This window comes from Lissotriton helveticus, chromosome 9, assembly GCF_964261635.1.
Source record: "Lissotriton helveticus chromosome 9, aLisHel1.1, whole genome shotgun sequence".
In the NCBI taxonomy this organism is placed as follows: Eukaryota; Metazoa; Chordata; class Amphibia; order Caudata; family Salamandridae; genus Lissotriton; species Lissotriton helveticus.
Window position 1 is genome coordinate 263,283,276 of NC_136070.1, and position 26,546 is coordinate 263,309,821.

General features: G+C 47.9%; 1 protein-coding gene across 4 annotated transcripts in view; it reads left to right on the forward strand.

Annotated features, from left to right (window-relative positions):
* Window positions 1–732: 732 nt before the first annotated feature.
* The window catches only part of GPATCH2L (G-patch domain containing 2 like), a 297,460-nt gene continuing 271,646 nt past the window's right edge, over window positions 733–26,546 (forward strand). The window contains exon 1 of one of the 4 annotated variants that reach the window (XM_078659937.1): window positions 733–901. In XM_078659937.1, coding sequence (XP_078516063.1) covers window positions 758–901 — 144 coding nt within the window. In that variant the 5' untranslated portion in view covers window positions 733–757. Of the gene's footprint in view, window positions 1,017–26,546 lie in introns of all 4 variants that reach the window. The other 3 variants (XM_078659938.1, XM_078659940.1, XM_078659939.1) reach the window with 3 other exon arrangements.

Consider the following 26,546-nt stretch of genomic DNA (forward strand, 5'->3'; position numbering starts at 1 on the left):
TTTTGCTTTGCACCCTACTAGCAGGCTTCTTCTTTCTGAGTGAAATTAATTTTCACTGTTGGTCTTGTATTCTTAACATCATTCTTTCTTTACTGAAGTCTATATTTTCAGATCTCTTTTCATAATGTCGCACTTCACACTAGTTGAAGTGGGGGAAAAATGTAGGGAACTGTGGGCGGAGAATCAGAGGGTGGGAATAACTCGAGGATTGGATCAGTGGGCGGAGTCCGAGGTGTGGCCACACCCACGCATATTTCTCCCTCTTATTGAAGTTGAAATGTTGGCATGTATGGTGTTGACGTTTCTCTTCAACGTCACCATTGCGTCTGAAATGCGTCGCATTTTGTCACGCTAACCCCAAATCAAAGAAGGCACGACGTTTCTAAGTCACCGAGAGCAGGGTGTCGTTAAAAGTTGCACATTCACGTTACTATGGTTGAGGCTGTCCCCCATTCTTCCGTGGTTAATGACATTGCCATGTGTTCAGTTTGATAATTTGCGTTTAATATTAATGAGAACAATCACATAAGTAATTCGTTTTATTTTATATTTTGGTGGAACTACATTCGCGTGTTTAAAGAAAACAAGCTTATGAGTAATAACTTGTTTGGAATTTACATTGGGTCACATTTCCGAAATGGCCGCAGCCGTCGCCTCAGTGAAAGTCGGTGTCCTATCTCTATGTTTACCTGGCTGATGTTCCTCTGTGTTTACGGACGGGGGCCTCCGCCATCTTTCCGTGACGTCACGGCGCAGCATGCTTGGAAGGGAGTGCGGGAGGAAGAACGGCACCAAAGAAGAAAATAAACAGAGTGCGCGCGGTGACGTCAGAGACGGGAGGCGGGGCCTCCGCGCCGGTGGGAGGAGGCTTGGAGCTGGCCAGGGCATCACGCAAGGGCCGGTGAGTGCTAGGCCTGGACCGACTTTATGGTTTCAGAGGCTGGGCGGCGGACTCTGGCGTGACAGGGTGAGGGCCCGGGGACGAGGCGAGGCCCGCAGCGAGGAGCGGTTGTCAGGTGAGAGCACACGTGAAGGTTTCCACAGGTGGGGTGACATAGAGGCGTCATTCATAACTTACCGTGGCCTGTCAGTCATCCCCGGTGCTACCTGTGCATGTAAGTACCCATGTAATTACCAAATATAGCCCGAGTCAATCAGTTTTGGCTCCACAATAGCCCCTTTCTTGGCCGGCCAGTTCTGGCTTCAATTCCCCGCCCCTCTGGCTTCAAACCCCCCCCCCCCTTGCCTGTTAGTTCGACCGAGGGGTGCCCACCACACGAGAGAGGAGCGTGACGTCACCACTTGCCTTGTACGGGACCCCTGCAGCTCGAGGGCCCGTGCTCTCCTGTATGTCAAGTGTTGCCATGGCAAGGATTCAGTTTACAAATAAATTGTCTTGAACCACAGTTCTGGACTTTTACCGATTTCAACCCATTTTAATTCGACGCTCTTCTGTGAGGCGACACTTGTGTTTTTTTTCCTGTAGTCCTTCCTTTCCGCTTGAATGTTTACATTTTAAAAAAAATCTTTTTATTATTTAGAAAAAACATGGCGATTGTCACAGACATTCATTACATCAAGTACAGGTGCACCCGTCACCCCTCTCCGGTTCAGGACATCAGTGGTTACAAGCAAAGATATCACATTTATTCATTGAGCAGGTGTCATTGCAAGATGGTCGTCAACTAGGGCAGTTTGCGGGGGTTCGCAGATGTGTCCCCTGTATTCGTTCCAGGTGGCCCATACACCAGTTCATTTCCGGGGGCAACCTCTGGCCACGTACACCATTTTTTCTTGGAGCATGCACTAATCCCTTTCAGTTTTCCATGAGTTCAATTTTGGAGGTGAACCCACCCCCCCACTGTCTGGCTATGTTTCTTTTAGCAATTGCGAATCCCAAAATGGCCCACAGCCTCCCGTATGTGGATAAGTCATTCGGCTCCCAAATGTTTAAGATACACCTTTTTGGCTCTACTCTCAGCTCGACTCCCCACACTTCTTGCATGCAGCTGTGTATACGGCGCCAGTAGGTTTGGATCCGGGGACACTCCCATAGTATGTGGAAGAATGATCCTTCCTCCCCGCACCCCCTCCTGCAGAGCCCATCCTCACTGCGGCCCATCAGTTTCAGCCTAGTGCAGGATATATAGACTCTGAAGAATCTTGAGCTGAATCAGCCGTAGTCTAGCCGATATGGCCACTTCTTCAGGGACGCCAGGGCACCTCTCCACTCCTCCTCATCAATTTCCAACCCGTCCGCCTCCCACCTCCCTTTAAGTGGTTGGAGTAGGTCTTGGGAATTATTAACAATCTTCTTATATGTCAGGGAAGTGGCATGTTCAGGCAGGTGACCATCAAGGAGTCTATCCTCCAGGGGGGAGGCAAGGGGGGGCAGGGTTCCCTGGGGAATGTTGGATTGCAATGAGTGTCGAACTTGTAGGTATCTGAAATGCTCAGTGCGTGCCAGTTCATATGTGCGTTGGAGTGTATCAAATGAGACGACCCCTGTGGAACCCCACAAGTCCCGGATGTGGGAGATCCCAATGAGGTCCCATTTGTGGAACCCCTTAGTGCGACCTAGGGTACCTCATTTTTCGGACACCCACAGGGGGGTAGCCATGGTCAAAGTGTCAGCCCATCCCAACTTTCCCTGAACAGTGTGCCATAATTTTACCGAGTGGTTGGTGGGCCGTAAGGGGATATCTGCCAGGCCTTGAGTATAGTGCCGCCTCGAAATTTCCGCCCGGCAAGAGCCACCGGTCCATTGCAAAACCGGGATCAGCGCCTTCTGCATATGTGCCTTGATTAATGGCCGAGAGGTGGGCGGCCCAGTAATACTTCCGAATGTCTGGGAGCGCAATACCCCCATCGTACCAGCCCAGGTTAAGTTTTTGTAGGGAGATGCGAGGCCTTCCTTCCCATAATAGCTCCCGTAGCATCGATTCAATGGCCACAAAATAGGAGTGTGGAACTAAATCAGGATGATTCTGGAGGGCATATAAAAATCTTGGCAGAGCCATCATTTTAAAGAGCGCTGCCCGTCCAAGGAGAGATAGGGGTAATTTCCTCCACGTAGCGGAGTCTTGCCTAAGGCGCTGCAATGGGGGCAGGAGATTACGATCATATCTAACGGATTTGTCTTTGGAGATAAAGATCCCCCAATAGCGAAATCCTTCCTCTGCGGTTGTAATGGGGGCAGTTCTGAGGGTCCACCGAAGGGTCCCCATGCAGGACATACATAACCGACTTACCCCAGTTGATACTATACCCCGAATTCCTACCGAAACTGGTGAAAATATCCATAGCCACCGTAAGGGATCTTCGGGGTCGCGAGAGGTAGAGGAGGAGGTCGTCTGCGTATAGCGAAATCCTGTCCTCCCACCCATCAGTCCAATGAAGCCCTCTCAAGGAAAGGTCCTGCCGGATCCAAGCCGCAAGTGGTTCAAAGGAAAGGGCGAACAGGAGGGGGGACAGGGGGCATCCCTGCCGCGTTCCTCTCTCCAGCGCGAAAACTGCAGAGAGCTTTTTGTTGACTGTAACCTGAGCCAGCGGCTCGGCATAGAGGAGGCGAACCCATCTAATGAACTCGGGGCCAAAGCCCAGCTTTTTGAGGACCGCTATCATGTATGGCCACTCCAGAGTGTCGAACGCCATCGTGGCATCCAGGGTCATCACTACTGCGTCTTCCCCAATGGTGTGGCTGCGTCCCAGAACTCCGTGTAGTCGTCGAAGATTGAGTGCAGTGTTACGGTGGGGCATAAACCCGGACTGGTCCGGATGTACCAGCGTCGGAAGGACGGGCCTGAGTCGGTTAGCCAGCACTTTGGCCAGAGTCTTTGGTTCCGTGTTCAGCGGCAATATAGGTCTGTATTATGCACACGCATCCCTCGGTTTGCCTTCCTTGGGGATAGCCACGATGGTGGCTATGCGCTGATCACGCGGTAGCTGACCCCGGTCTCTACTTTCTTCGAACATTCGCTTCAAATAAGGGCTGAACGCGTCAGCCTTAAGTTTGTAAACCTCGATAGGTAGTCCGTTTGGACCCAGAGCTTTCCCAGAACCAAGGTCACCGATAGCGCGTTCCACTTCCTCAGTGGTGAGCGGTGCCTCGAGGGCCTCTCACTCTTCAGGGGCAGGAGAAGTGATGGGACAGGAGAAGTGATGGGACAGGAGAAGTGATGGGACAGGAGAGGTGATGGGGCAGGAGAGGTGATGGGGCAGGAGAGGTGATGGGGCAGGAGAGGTGATGGGGCAGGAGAGGTGATGGGGCAGGAGTGGTGATGGGGCAGGAGTGGTGATGGGGCAGGAGTGGTGATGGGGCAGGAGTGGTGATGGGGCAGGAGTGGTGATGGGGCAGGAGTGGTGATGGGGCAGGAGTGGTGATGGGGCAGGAGTGGTGATGGGGCAGGAGTGGTGATGGGGCAGGAGTGCTGACTGGACGGGAGCGGAGACCGGGCAGGGGAAATGACAGGGAAGGAGCGGTGACTGGGTAGAAGTGACTTGTACTTATGTTCCTTGCCTATTTATTTATATACTATTGCATGACATTCACTGATGTGTCTGCAAAGCATACCTGTTGTCCCGAATTTGTGTGCTGAATTTTGACCCCTTGTCCTGAATTTTTACACTCGCCATCCTGAATTTGCGCCCATGCCATTGTTCCTGCTTATATTTCGCACGCTTTACATAAACCTGTATTCCCTATGAGTATTTGCTTTTTCCTGAATTAAACCTCAAATAAACATGTTTATCCATTGTTTGAATTAAACAATGTGTGGCAAAATATTCTCATCTTCTTTATGGGTCCAGATGACCCCATAAAGAAGATAAGGAGCCTTTTAAGTCAGCAGGTAGTCCGGTAGCCCAGTCTGAAAAGGACGTGGCTAAAAGAGAAAAGTTTACGCGAGCGATGATTCCAGAGTGCTTCTTTAATATTTTTTGTGATTTATAAAACGCAGTAGGGTTCTGTAAATACAACTTTATCGAAATCTAGACTATAGACCAGAGGTCTTCAAACTTTTTGATGCCGAGACCCCCTTGTAAAACCTTTTTAGGCGTAAGGACCCCCTTCCGACAAAAGTTTCTAGAAACTGGTACTCCTCATCATCAACTTTTGACAACCATAAATGCGCCTGTTAGACCTCATCACATCCCTCCATCATTCATCCACCCACACTTTCACTCATCCATCCTTCATCCATCCTTTCATCCTTCCATCCATCCTTTACCCATCCACCCTTCCATCCACCCACCTTTTCACACATCCATCCATCATTCATCCATGCAACCTTTTATCCATTCATACATCCATCTACCCTTTCATCCTCCCATCCATACATCCATCCACCCTTTCATCCTCCCATCCTTCATCCATCCACCCTTTCATCCATACATCCATCCACCCTTTCATCCTCCCATCCTTCATCCATCCACCCTTTCATCCATCCATCCACCCATCATTCATCCCCCCACCTTTTCACACATCCATCCATGCATCATTCATCCATGCAACCTTTTAGCCATACATCCATCCACCCTTTCATCCATACATCCTTCATTCGTCCACCCTTTCATCCTTCCATCCATACATCTATCCTTCACCAATCTATCCTTCATCCATCCACCCTTTCATCCTTCCATCCATACATCCATCATTCATCCACCCTTTTCACACATCCATCCATCCTTCAGCCTTACATCCATCCATCATTCATCCACCTTTTCTGTGCCTCTCTCATGGGGCGGGGGGGGGATCAGTATCTCTCTGCGTCGTCTTCCTTTGTCTTTCCTGCTCATGGGAGGGCATCTCTGTGCCTCCCTGCTGGGGGCGGGGGACGTGTCACGGGGCCCACAGCTCCAGGCGCGCAACATCCATTGAACTCAAAGGGCTACACTACAGCCTGCTCCCCCAGCTCGTGTATATGAGCCCGGCTGAAACAGCTTCTGGGGCACACACACAGCCACACCCAAGTACTTGACAGGTCTTTAGAGACCTTTAACTTGTTAATGAGGCGTTGATGTTTTTCACACCTCGGTGTGAATTAGGCCTCCGCCGTGAGCACCTTCGATCAGCCCAATGCCAGGAACTGTACTCTGCAGAATCTGCGACCCCCTTCCCAGGACTCCACGACCCCCCTGGGGGTCGCGCCCCACAGATTGAAGACCGCTGCTATAGACCGACATTTAATATCTAAAGCTATACATAATATCGATTAAAGCGATTATGGCACTTTGATTTTTTTCGATTCGCATTTTGAGCAATGAATAGATTTACCAACTTGATCATCTGGGTCTATCTATTAACTTAACTCGCGGTATAGTGGCCGAACATTATCGGAGGTTGTGAGTCAGCCGGGCAGCTCCTTCCTTGCGGCCTGCTTGGGGGGTTTCTTTCAGGAGTGTTGATTCAGCCTATTCTTGCCCTCTCAGACTGCTGAATGTCCATGCCCCTCTGCCCCGGACACAGCCATCGATGCCACAACCACAAGTAAATTTGGGGAAGCGCCCAAAATGAAGGCCGACTGACGGTAACGGTTCCGTGGAGCTGCAAGCGTTTTAGTCACTGCCTGCTGCACGGATCGTAGGCGTACGGTAAGAGCAGAGCAGCAAGTGCCGGATGGATGGCGCCCTGAGGAGTGGAGGGGTGGCATGAGCGGAGCAGTGTGACTGTTTCGGTGGCTTGGAGGTCCCCTACGCAGTCTTTGGGGTCTGCACGGCGCCCCTTCCACCCCCGGCCGTGAGGGTTCAGCACTAGCTTCCTCCGAGCTACGGCGGACCGGCGCGGATCTTCCTCGAAGTCCCGTCTCGAATCACCGCCGGAGGACTGCTTGTCTGTGCACCATGACTGCATGGGAAAGGCGCTTCAGGCCGAGGCGGCTCTGGCACCCCTGAACACACGCGGCAGCGGAGCGGCGACAGGGTGCCCGAGGGCGGCTGTCTGCTGAAACAAGGCGGCTCTGCACGCTGCATTGAGTTGTTTTGAAACTAGCCAGTGAGCCGATGCTTCAGACAGGCGTGGATGTGATTTATCAGCAGTAAGTTCTTGTTGTGCCCGCTCGCTTCGCCTTCTTTTGTAACCACTTCACAGCCTTGCAGAGAGATAACGGGCCAGACTTAAACAAGCGTGTGGGGCTGTGTGTGTGTGGGGCTCTGTGTGTGTGTGGGGCTCTGTGTGTGTGTGGGGCTCTGTGTGTGTGTGGGGCTCTGTGTGTGTGTGGGGCTCTGTGTGTGTGGGGGTGCGTGTGTGTGGGGGTGCGTGTGTGGGGGCTCTGTGCGTGTGTGGGGGCTCTGTGCGTGTGTGGGGGCTGTGCGTGTGTGTGGGGGCTGTGCGTGTGTGTGGGGGCTGTGCGTGTGTGTGGGGGCTGTGCGTGTGTGTGGGGGCTGTGCGTGTGTGTGGGGGCTGTGCGTGTGTGTGGGGGCTGTGCGTGTGGGGGGGCTGTGCGTGTGGGGGGGCTGTGCGTGTGGGGGGGCTGTGTGTGTGGGGGGGCTGTGTGTGTGGGGGGGCTGTGTGTGTGTGGGGGCTGTGTGTGTGTGTGGGGGGGCTGTGTGTGTGTGTGGGGGGGGCTGTGTGTGTGTGGGGGGGGCTGTGTGTGTGTGGGGGGGCTGTGTGTGTGGGGGGGCTGTGTGTGTGGGGGGGCTGTGTGTGGGGGGGCTGTGTGTGTGGGGGGCTGTGTGTGTGTGTGGGGGGCTGTGTGTGGGGGGGCTCTGTGTGTGTGTGAGGGGGGCTCTGTGTGTGGCATTTGCGAGAGATTAAGCTATTGGCATTGTAAATGACAATGCCATTTATTTATCTGTTTTCAAAACCAACACATAAATAACAAGCATTGGAAATGCAATAGGTCTCGCAGCATTAGAGTTAGTGCTTTTAGAATTGTTTATGGGTTTTTTTGTAAATCTTTAGCATTTTTGTTTCCTGTAGCCAATGCTAAAGAATTAAAAAAAAAAAGCCATAAACATTTCTAAAAGCTCTAACTCAAATGCTCCGAGACCTATTGCACTGTGTGAGGGTGAGGGGTTGAGGGTGAGTGAGGGTGAGTGAGGGGTTGAGGGTGGGTGAGTGAGGGGTTGAGGGTGAGTGAGGGTGAGGGGGAGTGAGGGTGAGGGGGTGAGAGTGAGTGAGAGTGAGTGAGAGTGAGTGAGGGTGAGTGAGGGTGAGTGAGGGTGAGTGAGGGTGAGTGAGGGTGAGTGAGGGTGAGTGAGGGTGAGTGAGGGTGAGTGAGGGTGAGTGAGGGTGAGTGAGGGTGAGTGAGGGTGAGTGAGGGTGAGTGAGGGTGAGTGAGGGTGAGTGAGGGTGAGGGTGAGGTATTGAGGGTGAGGTATTGAGGGTGAGGTATTGAGGGTGAGGTATTGAGGGTGAGTGAGAGTGAGGGTGAGGTATTGAGGGTGAGTGAGAGTGAGGGTGAGGTATTGAGGGTGAGTGAGAGTGAGGGTGAGGTATTGAGGGTGAGTGAGGGTAGAGGGTGAGGTATTGAGGGTGAGTGAGGAGTGAGGGTGAGGTATTGAGGGTGAGTGAGAGTGAGGGTGAGGTATTGAGGGTGAGTGAGGGTAGAGGGTGAGGTATTGAGGGTGAGTGAGGGTAGAGGGTGAGGTATTGAGGGTGAGTGAGGGTAGAGGGTGAGGTATTGAGGGTGAGTGAGGGTAGAGGGTGAGGTATTGAGGGTGAGTGAGAGTGAGGGTGAGGTATTGAGGGTGAGTGAGAGTGAGGGTGAGGTATTGAGGGTGAGTGAGAGTAGAGGGTGAGGTATTGAGGGTGAGTGAGGGTGAGGGGGTGAGAGTGAGTGAGGGTGAGTGAGGGTGAGTGAGGGTGAGTGAGGGTGAGTGAGGGTGAGTGAGGGTGAGTGAGGGTGAGTGAGGGTGAGTGAGGGTGAGTGAGGGTGAGTGAGGGTGAGTGAGGGTGAGTGAGGGTAAGTGAGGGTGAGTGTGAGGTATTGAGGGTGAGTGTGAGGTATTGAGGGTGAGTGAGAGTGAGGGTGAGGTATTGAGGGTGAGTGAGAGTGAGGGTGAGGTATTGAGGGTGAGTGAGGGTAGAGGGTGAGGTATTGAGGGTGAGTGAGGGTAGAGGGTGAGGTATTGAGGGTGAGTGAGGGTAGAGGGTGAGGTATTGAGGGTGAGTGAGGGTAGAGGGTGAGGTATTGAGGGTGAGTGAGGGTAGAGGGTGAGGTATTGAGGGTGAGTGAGAGTGAGGGTGAGGTATTGAGGGTGAGTGAGGGTAGAGGGTGAGTGAGGGTGAGTGAGTGTGAGGTGTTGAGGGTGAGTGAGGGTGAGGCGTTGAAGGTGAGTGAGGGTGAGGGTGGGTGAGGGGTTTAAAATGTTACTCAACAAGTGATTAAATTGCATCCTAAAGTACGTAACAGCTTTTTACTAACAGAGCCCCTTCTATCACTCAGAGTAAAATATTTATTGAAAAGTTGCAATTTGCACTTAGCACAAAAAAGTCTATGTGCACACTTATAATAAAAGGTGCCCCTCTTTTATTATGTGCATTCCGGTGATGATAAGGTTTTTGTTTTAAGCACAGCAGTGAACTGAAAGAATTTGCTGCAGTGGTGTGTTTACCAAAACATATGGTAATAGCATGCGAGATAGTTTGTTTAAACGCTCTCTCCAAATATTTGTAGGTGAAAGGTATAAATCCATACAGGGCCTGCCTAGCATTCCATCCTTTTGAAGTAGACAAACAAGAACCACGGCGTTGGCTAACAAGCCAGTATATAAGTAAAAAGCGCTTGTGTTTTTTTGCAGTGCTGTAACAATGGAAACGATTATTCCACATTACATTCGTACAGAATTCCACCCTAACAATTGTCAAGCAAAAGCTTAGATTATGGAGTGGCGTGTGTAAAATCATCTGTAATCAGGCTTATTACAATACGGAAGTTAAGCTCTTTCTTTCGAAAATGTAGCCTACTTTAAAGCTGTTAAAAAATGTAGCTCATGTCATAACAACAAACGTAACTATAGACTGCTTGGGTAAATTAACAAAAGGCACATCGAGTTTTCCCGCGCTCACTTGACACAGTCGATCATCGGACAGAGTATTCTGAAATAGGACAGCAGTTTCTACCTACGATTCTCAGGAAAAAATATTTAGGCCCAAAAAGAAATCCACTGAATTATCCATGAACTGCGTGGACGCTTCGTCCAAAAGGGGCCGCGATATTATCAGAGGACAGGGGTGTGGAATTTTATCAAATATCTACTTGTCCATGGGACAGGTAGCTTCATGAATCTACTTGTACTGTACAAAATCTACTTGTCCCTTTGGTGCCATGTAGTGCACCGTCAAATAATGGCAGCACACATTATAGAAGAGCTCGGATAATAGACTCTCTGGTTAGGTCAGGCTCATAGTATAGAAGGATTTGAATACTAGTGATTTCCATATCTTTTCTGCAGATCTACCCTTTCATCCTTTATTTCACCCACTGATATCTAGCAGTTCACCTTTACATTGGCCTCCATTCATTCTTTCATCAGCCTTTCACCATTCTGTATGTCAATCCATCTATCTGTATCCAAATCTACAGATCCATCCCCAAACGTATCCATCCATCCATCTGTCCATCCTTTCGCTCACCCATTTTTCCGCTCATCCATCAATTTACCCTTTCCCTCTTCCATCCTTCCACTTACTGATCCATCCACCCTGCAACCCATCTATCTTTTCACCCTTTCCTTCATCAATACATCCACCGTCCATCCACCATCCCTGTCACTCATCCAGCCTTTCACTCATTCATCCATCTAGCAAGCCACACTTACATTCATACACTCACTCATCTATCCACCCTTTCACCCACACAGCATTCCTTTTAGTCACTCACTCTTACATGTTAAATATGGGCCTTTGTCTGCCGAGCTGCGAAGAAAAGAGGCTCATTAAGAGCTCCACCCCCGCTGTAGCTGCTAAAGTGAGTGGTTCATGACACCCCTGGCCAAACCTATCCTTACAGCTCCAGATCTATCATTTAAACTCATCCATCCCCCCTCCCTTCCTTCCACTCATCCAGTCATACCTTCGCTCATTCATCCATGCACTTTCACCCCCTCCATCCACCCTTTCATTTACCCATCCACTCATCCCTCCATCCAGCCATTATTTTGCTCTTCCATCTTTCACCCCTCCATCCTCCTTTCCACCCATATCATCCACCCTTTCACTCATCCCTCCATCCATTCATCCATCCTTTTGCTCTTCGGTCTTTCATCCCATCCATCCACCCTTTCACTCATATTCATCCACCCTTTCACTCATCCCTCCAGCCACCATTTCACTTAACTATATCCACCCATCAATCTATCCATCCTTCCACCCATTAATCTATCCATCCTTCCACCCATCAATCTATCCATCCTTCCACACACCCAGCCACCCACCTTTCCACCCAGCCATCCATCCATCCTTCCACCCAGCCATCCATCCATCCATCCTTCCACCCAGCCATCCATCCACCCTTCCACCCAGCCATTCATCCATCCTTCCACCCAGCCATTCATCCATCCTTCCACCCAGCCATTCATCCATCCTTCCACCCTGCCATCCATCCATCCTTCCACCCAGCCATCCATCCTTCCTTCCTTCCACCTAGCCATCCATTATTCCTTCCACCCAGCCACCATCCATCCTTCCACCCAGCCATCCATCCTTCCACCCAGCCATCCATCCTTCCACCCAGCCATCCATCCTTCCACCCAGCCATCCATCCTTCCACCCAGCCATCCATCCTTCCACCCACCCAGCCATCCATCCATCCATCCTTCTTTCCACCCAGCCATCCATCCATCCATTCTTGGCGACCGCCAGTAGGTATATATAGTTAGGATTTTTTCTCTATGGGATTTTTGAAAATTCTATGTCTAATAACTTTGGCGTTTGTGGACGGAATTGGCTGAAATTTTCAGGAAAATGGAACATGTTGTTTCTGAGCAGCCCATGAAAATTTTGGGGGGGGGGGTCGTCAAGGGGGGGCCGAGAAAAAAGGGGGGTCCCAAAACGCGTTTTTCCCATGTTAATTTCCATAGGGCGGTTGGCCTCACTTTGAGCCCGAACGGCTGAATGGATTTGCACGAAACTTGGCAAAATTGTAGGGACTGTTAGCCCGATGTGCCTTTGCTAGGTCTCAATATATGTGCTCCAGTGGATTTTGATAAATTAACGTTCAAAAAAATATATATATCTGTAACAGCGCTCCGGGTAGTGCCCCGGTTCGCGTACCTGACTCTTAACGGAACTTTGCAAAGCGAAGCTGATTGGCTCTCCGGTGTCTGTTCCACCCAGCCATCCATCCTTCCACCCAGCCATCCATCCTTCCACCCACCCAGCCAACCACCTTTCCACCCAGCCATCCATCCATCCTTCCACCCAGCCATCCATCCATCCATCCTTCCACCCAGCCATCCATCCATCCACCCTTCCACCCAGCCATTCATCCATCCATCCTTCCACCCAGCCATTCATCCATCCTTCCACCCTGCCATCCATCCATCCTTCCACCCAGCCATCCATCCTTCCTTCCTTCCACCTAGCCATCCAATATTCCTTCCACCCAGCCATCCATTATTCGTTCCACCCAGCCATCATCCATCCTTCCACCCAGCCATCCATCCTTCCACCCAGCCATCCATCCTTCCACCCACCCATCCATCATTCTTTCCACCCAGCCATCCATCCTTCTTTCCACCCGGCCATCCATCCATCCTTCTTTCCACCCAGCCATCCATTCTTCCTACCACCCAGCCAGCCATCCTTCCTTCCACCCAGCCATCCATCCTTCCACCCAGCCATCCATCCTTCCACCCAGCCATCCATCCTTCCAACCAGCCATCCATCTATCCTTCCACCCAGCCATCCATTCACCCACTCCTTTAGCCATTCATCCACTTTGTCTCATACATCAATCCACCCTTTCATTCAACCATCCATCCTTTTACTCATCCATCCACTTTCACCCCATCCATCCATTCATCCTTGCACTCATCCATCCTTTCACTCACCAATCCTTACATCTACCTTTTCACTCATTCATCCATGCATATATCCAATCACCCTCTCATGTCAATTATGGACCTTTGTCTGGACCTACAGGAAGAAGAGGCCCCATAAGAACTCCACAGCTGCTGTAGCTGCTACAACAGCTTGTTCAGATGCCCCTGGTGCACGCACAAAGTAAGACAATAGCCCCATTGCAAGGAGAGAAATGAGTCTGTGCCCGAGGATTGCTTGAATTCACCATGGGGAAACTAATTAGCTTTAATGTAAGCACTGGATGAGGTAAGATATGAGAGGCCAAGGGGAGCGGGTCAGGGCAGTCAAAGGGGACAGCAGAGGGGGGTGGGGTTAGCAAGCACAGGCATCGGGTAAAACATAAGGTGTACAGGAAAAGCAAAGTGCAAAGGAGGTCTGTGCAGGGGCTGCATGAGAAGGGAAAGCATGGGCTTTACTGTAGTCCCCCAGAGGCGAAGGTGAGGAGGGATCCTGGGGCCGATTTGAGCCTCAAGGGAGAAGCACAGAATAAAATGCAGGCAGGGGGTCACAAGGTTAAAGTCAGAGCAGGAGCCAAGAGGCCGTTAAGGCAGCCTCTTACATGAGTATTCTGGAGCTGCAGAAGCTCCATGTTTGTCTCGTGCTAGAAGAAATTGAAAGGACCAGAGGAGGGCCTGGAATCCACACAAGAGCCTAGGGGAGAAAAAAAAAGACTCTTACCTGACAGTGCTGTGGATGTTTTATATGGAGCTGCAACTTTGAGCTCAGTGCCATCATGTTGTTCTGCTCTGGGGAAATTAAAGTGCAGGCCCCAGCTTTTGCATTGACCCTTTCAGTGCCAATAAACTGCTCTGAGCTCCTTATTAACTGGCTGTAACCAAAAGGGTTGAACAGGCTGCAGATGTGTATCAGATTTCTGCAAGACTGTCTACTTGTCCTTTGGACAAGTTAGAAATGAAATCCTCTTGCCCTTGTAAGGAATCTAGATGTCTCGGGCGTCGGGAGATAGGAATTCCCCACCCCTGGAGGAAAAGATGGAAGCCAGCTAGTCATATTATTTATGACAAGCCGCACGTGACAAGCTGAAGGGCAGGTAGAGGAAAAAAAACAATATCCCAACTGGTAATATTTAGGAGACAATTAAGTATGTATGCTAAAAGCATTACTAGTACCGAAATAAGGAGACTGAGAACAATTTAAGGACTTGATTTGTTATTCATTATATGTTAAACAAGAGGAGGGAAAAAAGAACAAATAAACAATTATACAGTTATGGCAGCACTGTATGAACAAATCAAAAACAACCCGATTGTACTTGGTGCTCAGGTATGTGCAGGTGACATAGGTGGCGACGCAAGTAACAGAAACGGACAGCGTGAGCGGCGCAAGGTGAGTGAGAGTGTCAATATATACAGTGAAAAAAGTGGCTCAAGAATGAATTACAGAGGTGAAAGAATTTAGAGAGTTATTGATTTGAAATGAGTCATCATGGAAAACTGCGCCATGTCTTGCGCTGTGTTGTCGACGACGTTTCGATCCTCGTCAATTGGGATCGTCTACAGGACAAGATTGTGTTGTTTAGAGGGTGCTGTGGGAGGGAAAGAAGAGGTGAGGGAGGGTAGGAGGTGCGTGCAAGACTATAGAGCGGCTCCTAGGTGGGCCGTCTAAGAGACTGCTGCGCATAAGAGCAGGGGGCATGAACACTACCAGGGTTGTGAAGTAAGAGCCTGGACATAAGGTTGTGTGTCAATTCTGGGGCATCTGGGTGAGTAGGCAATTGGTAGGGGAGCAAGGGCGGCCAGGTGGGGGGAAGGGGTGAAACACAGAGTGGCGAAGAAGCTCACGGTGGCTGTGCAGTAAGCGGGAAGAACAGAATGAAGAGAGTAGCCTCAACGTCTGCAATCACGTCATGGTAATGGGCTAGGAAGCCGGCAGGTAGGTGAGTCTAGAAGAACATACCGAGGCGGAATAGCGAGAGGCAAAGGACCCGAACTCGCGATGTGCAATTAAGTCAGACTAAGGGTGACAACGAACAGTTTCAAGGTGGGGGCCAGGAATGGGAAGTACAAAAGCTGTGGGTTAGTAAGGTCAAAGTGCAGGAGGAGGGATGTCGAAATCCTGGGGCTGATTCACTCGCGTAAGGCATAGTATCAGTGTGGCGGCATCTGGAAGTAAGCGCTCAAACCATGGCCAAGTTGTCGGACCGGGTGGGGTGACATACCGGAGCAGTGCGAAAGAGAAGTGGCCAGATGAAGCGCTTAGGCGGCAGAGTTACCTGGAAAAACAATGTAGATCGGAAGATCAGTAATTAAGGTGCTTCCAGTCGGATGGGCAACATCTGTAGTGGGGGAATAAAGGAGTGGAATGAGGGACGAGGGAACATTGGTGAAGCCGGGCGGGTGAGCTGGGGGGAGCGTGTAAATACCTGAATAAAGCGGGAGGCACAGCGCGGGCGATCGGTGCCACATCCGTGGACGTCAGGTGCTTCGCAGTACGGCGTTCCACGCGTTGTGGTAGAATACCTGGCAGAGGAAAGGGAGGGGAAAGGCTAAGGATAAGGACTGGTGGAGGACGGTCGAGGAGAGGGGGGGTAAAAGAACACGGCGGGCTGTGTACCTGAGTCAGTAGAGGAGCTCTCATGGAGTCAATCCAGGGGCCGTTGTTGCTTCGGCAGGGTTACTGTGGAGCCGGTCGACAAAGTTGAATACCAGGAAGTGGTGTGTCACGAGGGGTGTGATGTGGTAGCAAGGGGCCAATCTGGATGTGGTGAAGGGGCGGGGCCGGGGAGGGGAGTGGAAAAAGGGGAGCCTGGCTCTGTATAACAAGCAAATATTTTATTCAAACTGCTGAAGTAAAAAAAACTCTAGCAACTGAATAATATTTATGGAAACAACAAACCTTTGCAAGTCGATGGTTTTCATAAAGTTGTTTTTAAGGAGGGAAGAGAGGGGAGGGGGGAGGAGAAATGCGAGACGGCGGGAAGGGGGCAGACATGGCGGGGAGGGGGCGGAGCGGGGGAGAGGGTGTGTGTGTTGTTAGGAGGGCATTGCGAAATGTGAGACGGCGGGAAGGGGAGGGGGCGGAGCGGGTAAACAAAGACGGACGTGCACGCGCTTTTAAGGTCAATGCGCATGCGCATAAGCTCAATGCGCATGCGCATTGACCTTAAAAGTCACGGGCACTGCAAGGAATCGCCACGATTCCTTGCAGTGTGGATAAAGAGTGGATAAGTCGCAATACTCTCGCTTGCTCGATGCGCATACGCATCGACAGGCGAGACCTAAAAATGTTATCATTTAAAATGCCAATAGCTCTAACTTTTGCAAAGGCTAGACCGTTGCATTGTAAATGCTTGTTGTATCTGAAGGAGGGATTTAATTAAGCTATTTTTATTCAAATAAAACACATTTTAATATTTGTATAGTACAGATCCTATAAAAAAAGGTAGCATTCTTCATATATTTGATTAGGCAGTAACACACCCAAAAAGTTCACTCTAGTAGTTTAAACTAACTATTTCCAATCATGCAGCTTTACTGCTGTTCATCTGTAAAGCTGTAATCGCATATATTTGTTGTATTTTGCTGCTTTCACGCCAAGAATATATTTTACATAGGGGCCCATACGTGCTCTTAAAACACACATTGCGCCACCTGGCAGCTCTGCGACACGAGCTCAGATGATACTGCCACTACAATAGCTCGGATTGTAGTCTGTAAAGTGAGATGTGGGAATAAAGCAAGTGTCAATTGCAGAATAATTGTAAAATTCAGTGATGGTGTTCACCTGCTGGGCCATCCAAGTGTCCCTCACACAATGGAATATGGGCAATGCCCATAAGGTCATAGGCTTCAGCCGATCACATGGCATCTGAAGACACCACACTCTTATCTCTAACCAAATGCTTCCAGATACCAAGATTGAGGAGGCCCAGCCCTCGTACGTTGCCATGACATCTTCAAGAAGATGAAGATGATAAAGTCATCCCGGAAGTGGCTCCTGTCACTAACCTCACTCCTGGCACTATGGGGACCTGACATAAAAGTGGTGATTTAACTCGTATGTCTAGGTATGCTGAACATACCTTTTGAGATTTTAATGTTGGGGGCTAAGGTCAGCACTTGAGCAGGGTGGATTGGAAAGAGAAGCTTGCCGCCGGCTGTGAGACTAGGATCGCTCCACCTCAGGCTCCATGCGCAACGTTGTGCGCAAGGTTAGGTGGGTTTGAACTTCAAGTAGCCGGTCTAGTCTGTGCCTCTTTGGAGCAAGCCTCGACCCTTGACCCCCATACAATGCTTCAGCAGAGAAGACTCATGCTCTAGGATGGATCTTGTACGGGCCATACAGATCCTTCGACCTGCCACAGGGATTTGTGGACTCAGTGAAGGAACACTCCTGAAAGGTGAAGCTCTCTTCACCTCTCACAAAGACATGCCTGCACAGTTCTTCACTTTGACACCCTCTTCAGCAAACTGGACCTCAATTTATTCATTCTTCACTAGATGTGTGAATGAACAGGGTCAATCATTTCAATTTGACTCCACGTATATGTAGGAGGCTGTGGTACTGCTGAACTGACACTAACAATACAAACCAAGGCATAATTCCTGTTATTTGCCAAGAACAATAAATAAGCTACCGTACAAACCTGGCTGAGTGACGTGAACCTTGATGGTTTCCAGCCCCATCTTTCACTGAATGCCAAGTCACTTCAATTCCGCTGGACACCAGCCGTATCCTCAGGAAACACATTGCCCAAAAACAAATAAGGCTGCTACCAGCTCTCTGTTCAAAAGAAAGTCAAACCATTTCTTCCAGAATGTGACTTCAGAACCACTGTACAAACCGTTGTATTTCTTGCATATGAGTCGTGGTAATGCCCTACTCCATGGCATCCTAGAAGCTACACTGGCACCCCTTTAGGGCATCCTACTTGCCACAGCTTTTGTCATCCAGTGCCTAAAAAATATGGTCACGTCACCTCTCTCCTCCAAGAACTCTGTTTGCTCCCCTTGGTGCTCCACATCATCTTCAAAATCAGCAGCATCATTTACAAAGCCTTCATGATCAGCACTGCCGCTTTTCTTTTAGACAAGCTCACCATCTTTGTTGGCTGTCGACACAGCCAGGACATCATCAGACTGCAGGCTAAGAAGTGTGAAAAAAAAATAAAAAGAAGGCAGACGGCCATTTCTACCTAAGTACCCAGGATCTAGAACAATATCCCTGTATCCATCAGGACTGCTCCAGCGATGCTCCAATTTAGGAAAGAGTTGAAGACGCAACTGTTTAAACACTGTATCACAATGGATTAGCCATTGTCTGTCCAATCCTGTCTCCTCTTAGTCGTTGACATTAAACTTGTCTTTGACGATGTACATCGTTCCATTGCCTTTTGGCTAGGCTCATGAGACAGAAATACCTTCTACATACATATATACATACGTACTCACTCTCTGTCATTTACTCGAGGGCCTAGGCTGTACAGTGCTGCTGCTTAGAAGCACGTTCTTAAAATATACATATTTTAGCTGTCTTTCTCAAATCTTTTCAGAGAGCGTAATGCCACTGGGTAGGATGTAAAAATGGAGATTTCAAGTTTTCACAGAAAACAAGTCTAAATAATTGAAATGGTATCACGAGACTGTGGAATTTGTAGAGTGATGTTAAGGTACTGAATCAGAGACTGCAAAGTGAAGCTTAAATCTCTGCAATTTGGAACAGATCAAAGCTTCCATTTTAGGAGTAGTGACGAGGTCATTTTTCAGAGTGGCAGGAATTGTCTCCGACTGCAAGGAATGCAGACCTGTTGAAAGCAGGAGGCGAAAAGCAAGGATGGATCTGATCAGAGCTGTGTGTGGAAAGACATTACTAAACAGTTCTTGAAAGGGCTAGATGACAGTACTGATTATGGAAGGGCTGGGAGCAGCATTCACGCTCTGTGTTTGTGCACAAGATAATGACAATTCATGCTGTGACCCCAAACATGGCCCCACTGTGTGTCTTTGGACCTTTGCTTCACATCAGAGAGGGGAATGTCTCATTTCGTAAAAGGTGGGTCCGAGAGCTACCGCGTGCTGCCAAGTGATTGTACGGTGCATATGGAGTTTCTTATCCAATTACAGACCTGACTGACCAAAATCCAAATATTTGAAGTAAATACTTAAATATCATTAGTACGTTTAGCTATTGTCGTCATGATAGATCCGTCTTCTAAGATATATACTTATGTTTTACATTTGATTGTTGAATAAGAAAAGTGCAGAAGCCCAAAGAGACTCTGAGGAATGTTCCAACGTTGCCTACCCTACATTCCACCTCATGCCTTTCTTCCACCGCCCAGTAATTCCCGCCTCTTTACCTCACTTTGGCAGATTCTGTCATCCCTGCTTTGTCCCTTTATCACTGTCTTCCTTTTTTCTTTCTCCTTCTTTCTTCCCCCTTTTCTGCCTTTCTATCTCCTGGTCTGGGTTAAAGTCTAATGAGGAAAAGTAAGTCGTGGACGCCAAAAATGAGCGCTGGTGCCCACCACCTGCACAAGTTAAACAGTGGCTCAATGGGCTACGAACCACTTCTAAGCGCTGCCTCACATGATGCATCACCTGGTATACTATATGCAACAGATATCAGTTCTCTGTGTCTCGATAGACTGAGCAGGTTTGAAGGGTCATTTCTTAAGCTGCAGGGAGTGATGATGGATAGGCGGTCCTGGGGGCTGCATTCCACAGGCGCGAGGAGGCAGTGTGCTGAGTCAAAGCCCTTGAGGGGTGCTGGGTTTAGTTCGGACCTAGAAATATGAACATGCAGAGGCAGATTGGAGGAATCTGAGAAACCATAAGCCCCTGTCTATCCTTGGGATAGATATGTATGCAGTGGTCTATTGATTATAACACAGAATATATCATCGAAACCTTTGCATTAATGAGTTATTTCAGATTGCTTCTGTGCAGTACAAAAAACATTTATTCAAACATTTTAGTGATCAGTGTACTTAGTATCTTTAAAAAAAATAAGAATTAAAGTATAAAATATGCAAAAGACCAATTACTTCATTAGGTCAGGCACATGCTCAAGGACATGAAATCTCAGTGAAATCGATATCAAAACTTTCTTGTAGATTCATATACATTGTCTACATAGTAACATTTCAACGCGCTCTGACCCAGGTCAGAGAGTTCTTAGGGTATACCCCGTTGTAAACTCACCTGTCTATCCTTGGGCAGCACATACATTTTTACTTTTATTTGTAGGAAAAACCATATTTCACTTTTCTTGAGTGTGGATTGAGTGGTACTGTCAGATGCTAATTTGAATAATCTTTTCCCAAGCCATTTACTCTGGGGCCAAAAGAAAATAGCCACAACAGGTTGCTCATTTAAGGTGACGTAGTCAGAGTACATAAATATGTCACAGGCGAGAAGCTGACCAATCAGAAGGCAGCACTAAGCATCACTATTGGCAGCAACTTCCGACCCATCAGCTATATGCCTAATCATATTGCATGACCTTCTGTTACTGGGCATTGGATGTTTTTTTTTAGGCCAAAGCTGCCACCTTTTGGAGCTGGAGAATCTGGTTCGAGTCCCGATGTCGGCTCAACATCCTGGGATTCTGGGTAAATCACAATCTTTCTGTGCCTACAAAAAATTAATTTGACCATTGAGTAATGTGACTGATGCTAATTTAAAGTACTCCAATGCCTTTGGGCTGCGTCTGTGCTATATACAACTTAAAAAAAGACAAGCATTTGCAACGCAATAGGTCTCGCATTATTCAAGTTTGAGCTATTGGCATTGCTAAATAATGCAACACCAATAGCTCAAACTTTAATAATGTGAGACCTATTGCATTGCAAATGCTTGTTGCCCTTTCCATTAAGAGACTCCCTGATAGCTCTTTCCTGTAATCTGCCCCTTAATAATTTTAAACTTTGGCTTATCGACCTCCTACTAACCAATCTGTTAACCCAGTTTGTGCTTTAATATGTAGCAAATTGTATATGTGAAGTCTTTTGTTTCCTCAGCCAACACTTGTGGACAATAAGTTATTTCACCTTAAAGCAGCAGTCTTTCTTTTAAAATGTTTAAATACACATTCTTACAGCATACTCAGAATACATTTTGAAAATGTATTTGTATAATTCATTACGATCTTGGCAGGCAGTCTCATTATGACAAAAATAAATGCACTTGCTGCTTTGTATTGAATTCCATACTACTCACAGTAACACTGCAAGTCCTGGCTCCGAGTTTGCTATATGCTGGGGCTTCTTAGCCCATTTTTGGATACTTAAGGTGTGTGTGGCATTCGCCTCTGACCTGCACCACCGGCGTTCAGGATGCTCGCAATAAAGCCACACTAAGGATTAGTTTTGAGGATTGTCGAGCCCCCGAGGGTTACTTTGCATGGGCCAAGAAGCCCCAACATCCAGTGAACTCGGAGCCGGGACTTGCAGTGTTACTGTGAGTAGTATGGAATTCAATACAAAGCAGCAAGTGCTCTTCATCAAATTACAAGCAAACGGAAGAGGTGGAAGAGGAGGAATAGATATCTAAATAATTAGGTAATAGGGGACTATAGATTCTCCTATACTAGTGACACTTGTCCACTTGTCCGTTACTATCAAAATACAAAAACCATCACGACTATATGAAGACGTGATTACATATTTTATTTGTTGTAATCACACGGGATTATTCTCCGAAAATTTCCATAAATATACTGTTAGATCTGGGGGTCTCTAGTTGGCAATGGTTATCACCTTTGTCCAAATAGGGACCCTTACTTCTAAGTCAGGATAAGGGGATTACACTCCTTAATAACCCCTGCTCACCCCCTTGGTAGCTTGGCATGAGCAGACAGGCTTATCTCAGAGGCAGTGTGTTAAGCATTTGTGAATATACACAGTAATACAGTGATAACACTACAGTTGGACACAACACAGGTTTTATAAAAATAATTATTCTTTATATAGACTTAAACACAAGACCACAAACAACAAAAATCCACAATACTACACTGAAGATTACTTAAAAGATGATTAAAGCCTCTTAGTTCAAGTTGTTGGTAAATGTGACAAAGTTCTCAACAAAGTACTTGGATGCGATACGAAAGTAAACCAAGTGCTTGCAGAAGGGGAGATGCGTCGGTTCCGTGACCCGGGGGAACGGTTGTGTCCTTCCTCAATGCTTGCACAGAGTAGGGGACTCGTTGTGAGCCTTATCGGTGCAGAGGTGATGCGTAGATTCTCAGCCTGCGGGCCCGTTGCGGTGCGCAAGATGGCGCCTTGATGCGATGCGAGAAGATGGCGCCTTTGATGCGGCGATGACGATGTGATGACGCCCTGACAGCCTTGCGACGACTCTGGACGCTGGAGCCGCGACAGGCCCTGCGAAGCACTTCTCAGGCGATGCGATGGCGACTCTCTCTATGGCGTCACGCTTCTCCGGTGATGCGACAGCAGACCGCTTCAATGAACACACGCTTCCAGGGAGATGCGACGAAGACTCGCTTCTCCGGCATTGCGATGATTTCAGCTGCGGCGGCGACACGCTTCTTCTCGATGCGTCGCGCTTCTAGCTCCCAGCGGCATGCAAGTGACTGGAGTCAGAATTCCCAGCAAAGAAATTTAGGAGGGAGTTGGAGGTGAAGTCTTTTGGCCCTGAGACTTCAGCAGGAGGCTAGCACAGTTCAAGCCCTTGGAGAATATTCTATAGGTGAAAGTCTTTTCAAAGTCCTTCTCCTTGGCAATGAAGCAACCACTGCAGGCCAACCCAGCAAACAGCACACTGGCAGAGGGGCAGTCCAAACTCCCGCAGCTTCCTTGGTTCTTCTCCTTGGCAGAAAGGTTTCTTGTCCAGAAGTGATCTAATTTCTTGGGACCAGGGTCCCAATATTTATACCCCAAAATCCTTTGTTCTCTGAAGGCAGAGAGGCCTCTGCTTAGTCCAAACCAGTTGCTGAGCACTCTGTTTACATGTCTCTCTTCTTCCTTTCACTGTGCAGGGCAGAGACATCAGACGCCCCACAGGAGGTGGAGCCAGCACAGGGGAGGGAAGATACAGTTCTGGAGCACTATGTTGACATGATTCCTTCTCTCCTTTCACTGTGCGGGGCAGAGACATCAGACAAGCCACTGGAGGTGGAGCCAGCATTGTAGAGGGAAGGCCCAGCCCCATTCAGGTCCCAGGTGCATCTCCTCCCTCCCATCTGGATGCAAATCTCTCTATTCACCACTGGGCTGCCCCAGCCTGTCTCCTGGAATCACCCAGCCCTGTCACTCACAAAACCAGGCAAGGAATACACAACCCAGCAGAGGCAGGCTCAAATGGTTAGGCAAGCAAATACCTACTTTCTAAAAGTGGTATTTGCAAACACAGAATATTAAAATAAACTTTACTAAAAGATGTAATTTATTATTCTGAATTCAGGCATACTAAGCTCTAATTTCTACCATGTTACCTGAGTCAGTTAGGATTGTAAGGATGTAACAATCTTCACTTCCCATTCTGGCCTATGAGAACAGGTAGACTTCAATAGTGAAAAAACGAAAATGGCTGTAATTCAATATTAGAACATGCTACACACATCAGCGCATATCCTGCCTTATACTTACAATGCACCCTGCCCTTGGGCCTACCATAGGGGTGTCTAATATGAAGCAAAGGGAAGTTTTAGGGACTGGCAAGTGGGTGCACTTGGCCAAGTCGACATGGCAGTGCTAGACTGCACACATGCCTTGCAATGGCAGGCCTGAGACACACTTTACAAGCTGCTTTTGTGGGTGGCACAACCAGTGCTGCAAGTCCACCAGCAGCATTTGATTTACAAGCCCTGGGCGCACATGGTGCACTGTACTAGGGGCTGACAGATAAATCAAATAACCCAATCATGGAATAACCAATTAGTACATCACTTTAACATAGGGAGCACTTGCACTGTGGCACTGATTAGCAGTGGCACAGTGCCCAAAGCATAAATCCAAAGTCCTGGCTCCGAGTTCGCTATATGCTAGGGCTTCTTAGCCCATTTTTGGATACTTAAGGTGTGTGTGGCATTCGCCTCTGACCTGCACCACAGGCGTTCAGGATGCTCGCAATAAAACCACACTAAGGATTAGTATTGAGGATTGTCGATCCCCCGAGGGTTACTTTGCATGGGCCAAGAAGCACCAACATCCAGTGAACTCTGAGCCGGGACTTGCAGTGTTACTGTGAGTAGTATGGAATTCAATACAAAGCAGCAAGTGCTCTTCATCAAATTGCAAGCAAACGGAAGAGGTGGAAAAGGAGGAATAGTTATCTAAATAATCAGGTAACAGGGGACTATAGATTCTCCTATACTAGTGACACTTGTCCACTTGTCCATTACTTTTAAAATACAAAAACCATCACGACTATATGAAGACGTGATTACATATTTTATTTGTTGTAATCACCCGGGATTATTCTCCGAAAATTTCTATAAGTATACAATTTTACATTATACACAAATATACATACATGTGTACACAGATATATACAAAAAAGAAAGACAAAATACACCAAATTTATACAAACAAGTACGTAATCACAAATACTTCCTTCACCCAGCAAAAGTTATTAAAGCAAAAGCTAAGTGTCCTCCTATAAAGTCTAGGAGGTACACTCCGAGGTAGTCCGACACAGTTGGTTCAAAAAGTGACTAAGCAGAACCCAAATATAAGGAATGTGTCAATGGCAATAATTCCCATGAGATTTCAAAATTAAATTGGACTCCTCTTTCTGGAAAGTGTTGACGCGGTCGCGTTTCGGCCTTCCAACAAATCTGGCCTCCTCATAACAGGGTGATAAAGAACCTAAAAAAATACATACTACAAAATGTATACCTTCTTGAAACAAACTGTCAAGTTCTCTGTGCCCCAATCTACCTGAATCCATCTCTGTCACCAACCAAGCACCAAAAAAAAAGGTGAATCAGAAAAAAGTTAAAGTGACCAAGCAAAAGGGGAGACAAAATAAAAACAAGCATTTGCAATGCAATAGGTCTCGCATTTGCGAGAGTTTAAGATATTGGCATTGTAAATGACAATGCCTTTTATTTATGATTTAAAACCAATACATAAATAAAAGGCACTGGCATTTAAAATGCCAATAGCTCAAACTCTCACAACTGCGAGACCTATTGCATTGCAAATGCTTGTTAACATATGGCATAGCGCTATTGGCTTTGCAAAGGCTTACACTGTTATGTTCCCGTCAACTGCACGACTACGGTGTAATCACATATGGGAGAAGTCCAGTAAGTCACAGATGCAAGTAGGGTCCTTCACCTCCAGAGCTGGAAAGGGAAGTGAGAGGCTTTTGGAAGTCTTATTGCTGTTGTTTTTGTTTTCAGTGGTGCATCATGGGTAACGTAATTAGAAGCAAGTGTATTTTCCTAGTAATTGAAAGCAAGTGCTTTTTACTAACTTTCCCAGTTGTTGGCGAGTACCCGAAGAGGCCAGTGGAAGTTTACTGTGATCATTTGAATCTATTTTATGAGTCAAGCATTGTCCGCATCCGTTCCCTGCAGGGTGGACAATGTACTCTAAAGAGCGGTATAGGAACGTTTCAGAATGGCGGTGGTCCTTTGTATATATCTAACCTAAAGGATGCAAACCAATGTCCAATTAAAGCTCTTGAAATCTATTTAAAAGGTTGCTATATGCACTGTAACAGTTGGTGCAGATAGTAATCTTGGTGCCTTGGCGCACAGTCTAATCAGCAAACATAACAAACATTCACACCATAAAACATGACCTCATCTAAATTAATAACACAACTGTTTGCTAATGACATGGGAATGTAAAGTGCTATCATGTGTTTGAATCTCTACTAGGGCCGACGAAGCTCGGCATCCTTCTGAGTTCGATTAACTCAAATGCATTAAATTGGACTATGGCAAAGATCTTATTTCCAGCTTTACAACGCTGTAGGAGCAAGCACAAAGGGGGAGGTGCATAACACGAGAACCTCAGACCACATAAGGGCTTGTGCAGATATGCAGGACCCTCACCGCTCCTAGAGCAGCGAAGGGCGGTGAGGCAGATGGACATATACATGGTGCCCGCGGAGGCAGCACACACAGCCTGGTGACACCATGGTTGTGTGCTGATAATGCTCGCTGCAGCCACACTCCGTGCCTGAAATTCCTGCTGTATTTCCTCGGCTCGCGCCACTCCTTTAGCACACAGACCAGTATTTTTAAACCAATCAGGGGTGAAAGATTTTGGGTAAATGCTACCTTTTATTAGCAGCCTAAATAAAGAATGTCAAGTGCTACTGTATTTCTTCTATGTCTATTCTGCAACAGGCGGTCTTAGGTTACTGGAACGGAAGGGAAGGAGGGCAGCAAGTGAGAGACACGAGGGAGGTGGAAAAGGATTCAAAGAACGAGTTATCCAAGTGAAAGACAAGGGCACTGGAGTGGCGGGATATGGAGGAAGAGAAAGATGGGTTTGAAGTGACGGGAAGATGGTTGGAGTATTTAGAAGGGAGCAAAAGAAGTATGAGGGACAGAGCGAAACAAGGAGAAACACGAGAGA